Below are 11,273 nucleotides of genomic sequence, written 5' to 3' on the forward strand. Positions count from 1 at the left end.
TCAATTGCCAACAGGAAGAGGAAAGGGGATAGCACGCATCCTTGTCGGACGCCAGTATTGATCTTGAAGAAGGCTGTGCAGCCGTCATCCATCCGGACGCAGCAACGGGAGTTGGAGTAGAGACAACGAAAGGCATCTACAAACTGCTGAGGGACTCCATAGTGGCGTAGGATAGCCCATAGAGTCGGCCGGTGGACGCTGTCAAAAGCCTTCTCGAAGTCAATGAAATTAATAGAAATCTTCTTTTGGTATTCCAATGTTTGTTCAATGATCATGCGGAGGGTGAAGATTTGCTCGACGCATGACCGGCCACTCCGAAACCCAGCCTGCTCTTCTCGCAATCGTTCGTTCACAGCGTGTCGTAGCCGATTCAAAAGAGCGAGGCAAAACACTTTCCCGGGTACCGACAGCAACGTGATGCCCCGCCAGTTGTTACAGTCACCCAAATCACCTTTTTTTGGAAGTTTGATAATGGTGCCTTTTGTCCAATCATCGGGTACATGTGATGTTGACCAGCAGGCATTTAGGAGTCTTGTAAGGGCGGCTTCAAGATGGGGTCCACCATGCTTCAGCATTTCGGCGAGGATTTCGTCCAGGCCTGCGGCCTTTCCACTCTTGAGGAGTCGGATCGCTGTCTTGACTTCAGTGATGCTGATTTGTCCGATATCGACAGGAAGAAGATCCATGGAAGGTGCCAGGTCTTCGGCCTCGAACCGTTGGGGTGGCTCAGGTTGGTTCAGAGTATCGCGGAAGTGTTCGACCCATCGTTGTTCTTATTCAGCTGCAGTAAGGAGGACACGTCCATTTTTATCTCGGATTGGAACACCGCAGCCACCACGAGCCCCAGTTAGATCTCGTACAATGCGATATAAGGTTCGGGTATCGTTCCGATCGGCTGCTTCTTGGGCTTCGATGCCTTTAGCTTCGATCCATTCACGCTTGTCACGCCGGCAGCTGCGTTTGACCTGTCGGGCAAGGTCTTGGTAGGTGGCCATGGCCCTCTCACGCTGGTCTGCAGAAGCATGTGGGTCAAAGGCCACCTGGTCCCGAACTGACTTTGCCAAGCGACGTTGATCTATAAGTTCCCATGAACGGTCGGAGATCCAGCGCTCCTTAAAGCCGCCCCGTCGGCGACCAATCTTCGATTCTGCTGCACCGACCACAGCCTCTTTTAGCTCATCCCAGAGTGTATCTGGATTTTTGTTGTTATTTCCTTCCGCAGCAAGGAGCTGGAAGCGGTTTCTCAATTCGAGTTGAAATTCCGCTGCCGTATTTGCATCTTTTAGGCGTTGAATGTTATTAGGACTTGGCCGCTGCAGTCGTGGTTGGAGGCGCTTCAGGTGAAGTTTACATTTGGCAATTAGCAGGTAGTGATCCGAGTCAATGTCAGCTCCACGCCACACTCTAACATCGCTAATGGTGGATGCCCAGCGGGATGATATGCAGATGTAGTCGATCTCGCTTGTATATCTGCCACCGGGGGCCTTCCACGTTGCCTTGTGTATCCGCTTGTGGCCGAAGAAGGTGTTCTTGATGGTCAGCCGGTTTGCCGCACAGAACGAGATCAGCCGCCCACCGTTTTCATTTGTCATTGCTGCGATTCCAAACGGGCCGATAGTCGATTCCAGGCCATCCCGGTTACTGCTTATTTGCGCGTTGAAATCTCCGCCCACGATCAGCAAATCATGACGCGGGGAGTTGTCAATGGCATCCTGGAGCATCGCATAGAACCCATCCTTGTCAGTATCGTCAGCCTCTTCTGTTGGAGCATATACTTGAAGAATTGTGACTTTCACATGCCTAGCTTGGAAACGAGCTAAGGTTAGGCGGTCTGAAATGGGCTTCCAGGCCAGCAATGATGTTGTTGCACGTCGCGAGAGGATGAAGCCCACGCCACGTGCATGGTCTTGGGCATGGCCAGAGTAGAGCACCATCTTTCCATCACTAACCATCTTCCCACTTCCTGCCCATCGCATTTCTGAGATGCCCAAGATGTCCATACGGTACGAGTCAAATTCATATAGATGCTGGGCCAATTTACCTGTTTGGTACAGAGTCCGTACATTCCATATTCCATAACGAGTAGTTTCTTTTGGGTCGAAAATTGGTCGACGCATCGGGCAGTGGACGACCCGAGGGCTTTTCTCCACTGTCGTCATTAAGGGTTGCCGATCATCATCTTCGCCCTGATTCAGTCGATACTGAGATTCACTTGCTGTTTCCGTAGCAATTGGAGTTTTTACAGGGTGGGGTTGCTAGCCCCACGCCCAACCCTCCTCATTTCTCATCCGGGCTTGGGACCGGCAATGGCAGAGTTCCCACTCTGAATAGCCCCAGAAAACAAAGTCCCGGAATCTGGGGAAGCCAAAGTATCCCGCTCACTCACCGCATCTGGCTGTTCGAAAGTGAATGCAGACGGGGGATGAAGTCCGAGATCCAAAAGGAGAAATTGTTGCAGTTGACCTGCTCTACCTCCAGAGCTACAGCCACCCCATCAGGTTTTGCCAGAAATCAGTTTTTGGCAGTTCATCTTGAATGGGGAAAAATGTAACAAAATAATAATAAAAATAACCACTGTTTACTGTTGACCAGTCTGTAGATCAGAAAAGCAGGGATCTTGTGTGTGGCATTGTTGAAAGAAACCACACTGTATCATACATTGTAGAAAAAACTGCACTGACAGACTTACTCTATAGTTTTATTTGCCCAAGACCATTTTATTTCCTTTCTTTTGACCTTTCATTTCCATGACAGAGGATTTTTTCATCATCCTGTTGCTACTCTTTATCAGCATTTTGGAAAATGCTGATATATGAACATGTGCTGTAGGTATGTGCGTAAACAAGCTTTCAGAAGCAGCACAGTTTGAAGCAGACTTCAAACGATGAAGTTTGGGATTTTTTAAAAAACAGCCATCAGTTTGTGACTAAGCCTTTTTTTTCTGAGGACATTCAAAGATTGTTTTTATGTCAGTCTTTTTAGCTTCTTCAAAATACCGACAGCAGTCTCTGCCAGCATGTTTTTTAGTGCAGCATAAATGTGCACAGAAGTAGTCACAGTTACATGAAAGGCATTTCATTTATTTCCATAAAGGCCAGCAAGAGAAGGAATGAATCATTTAATAGAAATCTTGGAAGTTGTTGTGACAGTTGAAACTGTAATTAGAAATGTGTAAAATGGGAAGTAAGGATTCCACCTTGTTGGGATTCTTCAAGAGTGGTTTTGCAGGACAGCTGCCAACCTAGAGTAGCTGGCAGCTGGGAAAAGAGATTATCTGACTTCCATTGTCTGGTATGGTGAATTACAAATGGTGATCTACTTTCTAGGGTTTGACTTTTTCTGTAAATTTTACACACAAGTGAAGTCATTCATCAGCTCCCAGAGAATTCAGGAGCACTTGTCTAGAGAGTGAAATGAAAGATGTGACCTGAATTAGCAACAGTCTCACTTCCAGTCTATCACAAAGTGACTAAGTAGAAACCTGTGGTCATATTTTAATGTGCCATGTGAGCTGTTTGTTCTTTGGGTGCCTGTTTTTTGTTTGACATGTTTCCTACAAGACTTGTTTGCTATATGCTGCTGTTGCGTTTATGACCTCACTGTGATAAAATATTTGGCAGCAGAATCTGAAATATATGTGATATTTCATTTTCTGCTGCATTAGTTGTGATGCCTTTGATTTTCTTATGTCTTATAAAACAGTCAACATCTCATCTGCAGTTGCTGTAACTGTGCATCTGTGTAATCCTCAACCCGTGCTTTATGCTGGCTATGAATTCTAAACAAGTCATTTATATTCTCCAGTAGCCTCTACTTAAAAGGCATAAATCACAAAGCCCAAGAGAGCTTAAAACATGAAATTTTAAAAAAGGAAAAAAGAGGAAACATTCACTGGGCAATTTAATTTATGTGCTAAACAATTTATGTGGCATAACTGAGTCCTCTGAGGGGAGTAGCACAGTGAAGGTGGTTAGCATTGCTGTCTCACACCGAGAAGGTCCTGAGTTCGAATCCATCTCCTGGGTGAAGTTTGCTTGTTTTCCCCATATTCGCATGGGTTCTCTCCGGGTACAGTTAGTGGGGTTAGGTTAACTAACGATTCTAAATTACCCATAGGTGTGAATGGTTATCTGTCTCTGTGTTAGCCCTGGTGATAGACTGGTGAGCTGTTCAGGGTGTATGCTACCTCTCGCCCAGGCCCCCGTGACCCTGATAAGTAGAATGGATGGATAAGTGAAGGCAAACTAGAAAGTAAGAACATGATAGGATACCTCGAAGTCTGTAAAAAAGCAGTGAACTGCACACTAAGTGCTGAGATAGTGAAATAGGCTCTAGATGGTCACATCAAGGATTTTTTTCCCAACTTAGTGTCTTGAATATGCTGACAACTCTGAGTTCAAATGAAGCGTCAGAGAGCCTACTTTCACACCCTAAATATGAACTGAAAATAAACCCAAACTGAGACCTGATCCATTAAGATCTGATCACAGTAATTAGATGGGATGGCTGCAACACAAGCAAACATTTTAATAATAATAATAATGGATTGGATTTTATATAGCGCTTTTCAAGGCACCCAAAGCGCTTTTTGGAAGCCCACCCCTGCAGCCTGGATGACCTTTCCTCTCTTTGCAACCATTTAGCCTCATTTATCCAGTCTGAATGGCGATGTCCTCGCTCTATTCAATTCAATTAAATTTTATTTATATAGCGCCAAATCACAACATAAGTCGCCTCAAGGCGCTTCATAGATACAGAGAAAAACCCAACAATCATATGACCCCCTATGAGCAAGCACTTTGGCGACAGTGGGAAGGAAAAACTCCCTTTTAACAGGAAGAAACCTCCGGCAGAACCAGGCTCAGGGAGGGGCGGCCATCTGCTGCGACCGGTTGGGGTGAGAGAAGGAAGACAGGATAAAAGACATGCTGTGGAAGAGAGGCATAGGTTAAAAACAGATATGATTCAATGCAGAGAGGTCTGTTAATACATAGTGAGTGAGAAAGGTGACTGGAAAGGAAAAACTCAATGCATCATGGGAATCCCCCGGCAGCCTATGTCTATTGCAGCATAACTAAGGGAGGATTCAGGGTCACCTGGTCCAGCCCTAACTATATGCTTTAGCAAAAAGGAAAGTTTTAAGCCTAATCTTAAAGTAGAGATAGTGTCTGTCTCCCGAATCCAAACTGGAAGCTGGTTCCACAGAAGAGGGGCCTGAAAACTGAAGGCTCTCCCTCCCATTCTACTTTTAAATACTCTAGGAACAACAAGTAGGCCTGCAGAGCGAGAGCGAAGTGCTCTAATAGGGTGATATGGTACTACAAGGTCATTAAGATAAGATGGGGCCTGATTATTTAAGACCTTGTATGTGAGGAGCAGGATTTTGAATTGAATTCTGGATTTAACAGGAAGCCAAAACAGGAGAAATATGCTCTCTCTTTCTAGTCCCTGTCAGTACTCTTGCTGCAGCATTTTGGATTAGCTGAAGGCTTTTCAGTGAGTTTTTTGGACATCCTGATAATAATGAATTACAGTAGTCCAGCCTGGAAGTAATAAATGCATGAACTAGTTTTTCAGCGTCACTCTGAGACAGGATATTTCTCATTTTAGAGATGTTGCGCAAATGGAAGAACGCAGTCTTACATATTTGTTTAATATGTGCATTGAAGGACATATCCTGGTCAAAAATGACTCCAAGGTTCCTCACAGCGTTACTGGAGGCCAAGGTAATGCCATCCAGAGTAAGAATCTGGTTAGATACCATATTTCTAGGCTTTTCAGGGCCGAGTACAATTCAATTCAATTCAATTCAATTTTATTTATATAGCGCCAAATCACAACATAAGTCGCCTCAAGGCGCTTCATAGATACAGAGAAAAACCCAACAATCATATGACCCCCTATGAGCAAGCACTTTGGCGACAGTGGGAAGGAAAAACTCCCTTTTAACAGGAAGAAACCTCCAGCAGAACCAGGCTCAGGGAGGGGCGGCCATCTGCTGCGACCGGTTGGGGTGAGAGAAGGAAGACAGGATAAAAGACATGCTGTGGAAGAGAGACAGAGGTTAATAACAGATATGATTCAATGCAGAGAGGTCTGTTAATACATAGTGAGTGAGAAAGGTGACTGGAAAGGAAAAACTCAATGCATCATGGGAATCCCCCGGCAGCCTACGTCTATTGCAGCATAACTAAGGGAGGATTCAGGGTCACCTGGTCCAGCCCTAACTATATGCTTTAGCAAAAAGGAAAGTTTTAAGCCTAATCTTGAAAGTAGAGATAGTGTCTGTCTCCCGAATCCAAACTGGAAGCTGGTTCCACAGAAGAGGGGCCTGAAAACTGAAGGCTCTCCCTCCCATTCTACTTTTAAATACTCTAGGAACAACAAGTAGGCCTGCAGAGCGAGAGCGAAGTGCTCTAATAAGGTGATATGGTACTACAAGGTCATTAAGATAAGATGGGGCCTGATTATTTAAGACCTTGTATGTGAGGAGCAGGATTTTGAATTGAATTCTGGATTTAACAGGAAGCCAATGAAGGGAAGCCAAAACGGGAGAAATATGCTCTCTCTTTCTAGTCCCTGTCAGTACTCTTGCTGCAGCATTTTGGATTAGCTGAAGGCTTTTCAGTGAGTTTTTTGGACATCCTGATAATAATGAATTACAGTAGTCCAGCCTGGAAGTAATAAATGCATGAACTAGTTTTTCAGCGTCACTCTGAGACAGGATATTTCTAATTTTAGAGATGTTGCGCAAATGGAAGAAAGCAGTCTTACATATTTGTTTAATATGTGCTTTGAAGGACATGTCCTGGTCAAAAATGACTCCAAGGTTCCTCACAGTGTTACTGGAGGCCAAGGTAATGCCATCCAGAGTAAGAATCTGGTTAGATACCATATTTCTAAGATTTTCAGGGCCGAGTACAATAACCTCAGTTTTATCTGAATTAAGAAGCAGAAAGTTAGCGGCCATCCAGGTCTTTATGTCTTTAAGACATTCCTGCAGTTTAACTAATTGGTGTGTGTTATCTGGCTTCATGGACAGATAGAGCTGGGTGTCATCGGCATAGCAGTGAAAATCTATGCTATGTCTTCTAATGATGCTGCCTAAGGGAAGCATGTATAATGTAAACAGAATTGGTCCTAGCACTGAACCCTGTGGAACTCCATAATTAACCTCAGTGTGTGAAGAGGACTCTCCATTTACATGCACAAATTGGAGTCTATTAGATAGATATGATACAAGCCACTGCAGTGCAGTACCTGTAATACCTACAGCATGTTCTAATCGCTCTAATAGGATATTATGGTCAACAAGTATCGAATGCTGCACTAAGGTCTAGCAGGACAAGCACAGAGATGAGTCCACTGTCAGAGGCCATAAGAAGATCATTTGTAACCTTCACTAAAGCTGTTTCTGTGCTGTGATGAGCTCTGAAACCTGACTGAAACTCTTCAAATAAACCATTCCTCTGCAGATGATCTGTTAGCTGTTTGACAACTACTCTTTCAAGGATTTTTGATATGAAAGGAAGGTTGGAGATTGGCCTATAATTAGCTAAGACTGCTGGGTCTAGAGATGGCTTTTTGAGTAAAGGTTTAACTACAGCTAGCTTGAAGGCCTGTGGTACATAGCCGATCATTAGAGATAGGTTGATCATATTTAAGATCGAAGAATTAATTAATGGCAGGACTTCTTTGAGCAGTTTTGTAGGAATGGGGCCTAAAAGACACGTTGATGGCTTGGAGGAAGTAATTATTGAAGTTAACTCAGAAAGATCAATTGGAGAAAAAGAGTCTAACTTAACATCAATGGTACTAAGAGTAGCTGTAGATAATATTACATCTGTGTGATGATTGTTGGTAATTTATTCTCTAATGCTAAAAAAAATTTTTGTGAAGAAGTTCGTGAAGTCATTACTAGTTAACATTAAAGGGATGGTTGGCTCAAAAGAGCTCTAACTTTTTGTCAGCCTGGCTACAGTGCTGAAGAGAAACCTGGGGTTGTTCTTATTTTCTTCAATCAGTGATGAATAGTAAGATGTTCTGGCTTTGCGGAGGGCTTTGCGGAGGGCAGCAAACTATTTCTCCAGGCTAAATGATGATCTTCTAAATTTGTGACACACCATTTCCTCTCCAGATTACGAGTCATCTGCTTTAGGGTACGTGTTTGAGAATTATACCACGGAGTCAGGTACTTCTGATTAGAGACCTTAGTTTTCACAGGAGCTACAGTATCCAGAGTCGTACGTAGTGAGGAGGTGAAATTATTAACAAGATAATCGACCTCTGTTGGGGTAGCGTTCAGATAGCTGCTCTGCTCTATGTTGGTACAGGGCATTGAAGATGATAACAGTGGGTGGATTATATTCTTAAACTTATAGCGCTTTCAGAAAGACGTCTACTTTGATAAAGTCTACTCTCCACCGCTGTGTAATCAATTATTGTAAATGTAAATGTTATCAGGAAATGATCAGACAGGAGAGGGTTTTCAGGAAACACTGTTAAATGTTCAGTTTCTATGCCATATGTTAAAACAAGATCTAGAGTGTGATTAAAGTGGTGGGTGGGTTCTTTTACTTTTTGAGAGAAACCAATTGAGTCTAATAACAGATTAAATGCCATGTTGAGGCTGTCATTTTTAGCATCTACATGGATGTTAAAATCACCCACAATAATTATTTTATCTGAGCTCAGAACTAAATTAGATATAAAGTCTGAGAAATCAGACAGAAACTCTGTGTAAGGCCCAGGTGGACGATTGTGTGTATGTGTGTGTGGGTGGGGGTGGGGGGATTTATGTGTATTGAGAGTGTGAGGAGTGAGTTGGAGGGTGGGGTGGGCTGCTTTTAACTATGTAAAGCACTTTGTGCTACATTTTTTCTGTATGAAAAGTGCTTTATAAATAAAGATTGATTGATTGATTGATTGATTGATTGATAGATGATAACAAGTAAGACTGGTTTCTGAGTTTCACAGCTGGGGTGGACAATGTTAAGCATCAGGCTTTCGAATGAATTAAAAGTCTGTCTTGGTCTTTCATTAATTAATAGGCTGGTGTGAAAAATTGCTGCCACACCACCCCCTCGGCCTGTGCTTCGAGGTTTCTGGTAGTTAGAATGACTCGGGGGTGTTGATTCATTTAAAGTAACACAATCATCCTGCTGTAACCAGGTTTCTGTAAGGCAGAGTAAATCAATTTGTTGATCAATTATTAAGTCATGTACTAACAGAGACTTGGAGGAGAGAGGCCTAATATTTAATAATCCACATTTCACTGTTTTACTCTTTGGTTCAGATGTGGATACTGTATTGTTCTTTCTTTGTAATTGTTTATTTTTAAGTTGTTTGTTGCTGGTTTTTAGTTTGTTTTTTGTCTTTTTGGAAGCTGACACAGTCTCTATGGAGATGGGTTTTTGGGGGGGTAGCAGGAGGAGAGAAGCTGCAGAGAGGCGTGTAAGACTGCAACTCTGCTTCCTGGTCCCAACTCTGGATAGTCATATTTTGGGGGGTTTAATAAATTTGTCCATATTTCTAGAAATGAGAGCTGCTCCATCCAAAGTGGGATGGATGCCGTCTCTCCTAACAAGACCAGGTTTCCTCCAGAAGGTTTGCCAATTATCTATGAAGCCCACATCGTTTCTGGGACACCACTCAGACAGCCAGCAATTTAAGGAGAACATGCGGCTAAACATGTCACTCCTGGTCTGATTGGGGAGGGGACCAGAAAAACTACAGAGTCCGACATTGTTTTGGCAAAGTTGCACACCGATTCAATATTGATTTTAGTGACCTCCGATTGGCGTAACCGGGTGTCATTACTGCCGATCTGAATTATGATCTTACTGAATTTACGTTTAGAATTTACACGCTCTAGATCCTGGTGGATCCATAAGTCAATGCCTCCTCACTTTTGGCGTAGAGCTTGATGTCATCTGTGTACAGGTGGTGGATGATAATCCCTACACTCCTGAATCTATACCCCAATCTACTCTGATGAGCTACACAAGTACCTGTTGTTATTGTAGCAACCTCCTTTTTTGTGCTGGCAGGTGGAGTCAAATTTGACCCCATGGGTTCTCCAGGGTTAAGCTGCGAGAAACTGCCTTTGTCCTTTGTCCGTCGATCAACGGACCCTGACCCTAACCGTAACCCTTTAATAAATGGTGAGCAGAATTGATATTGTCCTTGCAACATTGGAATTTCATAAATGCACGAATGGCTTGACGCACAAAAGAATAACGTCACAACAATGTGATTGGTCACTTGCAATGTTGAACCTGGAACAACATTTTCATGATGATCTGGGAACAACACCAACACAACGATATCAGATCATCCGCACCTCAGACTCTCCAGGTGCTCAGACTCTCCTGGTACATGTTTGGGAAGAGATCCCTCAACACACCGTTAGGAGTATGGCCGAACATCGTCATGCATGAATACTGCTAATTTCCATTTTGATTTGCTGCAGTGAAATTTTGGCAAAATTAACTAGTCTGCTACATTATTCTTTCATTTTTGGGGTGCTTTTCAATTCAGCCCTCTGTAGCTTCATAATTCTGATTTCCATCAAACAATGTGGCATCCCATAGCTCCTAACACATGACCCAACCAATGTTCCCTCTAATTTTTTTTTTTTCTGACTTATATTATGAGTATGAGTCTGTGGTCTGGGAGAGAGTCCTGTAACTCTCTGTCTGCAAAATACAGTATATCATGACAAATGTTGGGCAAAATAATTATATAGGTACTTCTTCAAAAAAGTAACTGAGCTTTGAAAACAAAGTTTTTTGCAGCTGTTTACCTAAAAATGCAGCCATGGGTTTTAAAAAACAAAACAAAACAGACATTTAAAATTATTTACAGAACAATCAGGTGTTCTGCATTAGTGATACGCGAATCATGAACGAATCGTTCAATACTCGAGAATCACTTTACTGACTCATGAATTATGATTCACAAACCCAACTGACTCACTGACTCATCCCTGTTGCTGTTAGCAGCAATGTATCTAGCTTATAATTAAAATTGTGGGGAAAAACACAACATCCAGTATCTTAACAAAAAAATTTCTGCTCTGAACTGGAAGAAAAAACCCTGAGTAGAAGCTCACATCAAGTAGACACCTCACCTTCACTACTGGAACTTTAACATTATGCACTCCATACTGTACAGTAATGCCACTGTTTTGCACATGTCTCAACTCTGTATATTTTTATATATTTTATTTATTGTTTACTCTATTTAATTTGTAAAATATGTGTATATACACA

The 11,273-nt window shown here is 42.8% G+C and overlaps 1 protein-coding gene across 1 annotated transcript; it reads right to left on the reverse strand.

Annotated features, from left to right (window-relative positions):
- Nucleotides 1-773: 773 nt before the first annotated feature.
- On the reverse strand, nucleotides 774-2,159 carry LOC146648729 (protein CFDP2-like). The gene has a single exon (XM_085388216.1). It carries the CDS (start codon nucleotides 2,157-2,159, stop codon nucleotides 774-776), a length of 1,386 nt encoding a protein of 461 aa, XP_085244342.1.
- Between the last annotated feature and the right edge of the window lie 9,114 nt (nucleotides 2,160-11,273).

The sequence above is a fragment of the Rhamphochromis longiceps genome, linkage group LG18, assembly GCF_057381845.1.
Source record: "Rhamphochromis longiceps isolate RC_006_pf linkage group LG18, R_longiceps_female_GT1.1, whole genome shotgun sequence".
Taxonomy (NCBI): Eukaryota; Metazoa; Chordata; class Actinopteri; order Cichliformes; family Cichlidae; genus Rhamphochromis; species Rhamphochromis longiceps.

Excerpts from the sequence above, each read along its gene's own strand:
- LOC146648729 (XM_085388216.1), bottom strand. The coding sequence starts at position 2,159 with ATGACGACAGTGGAGAAAAGCCCTCGGGTCGTCCACTGCCCGATGCGT.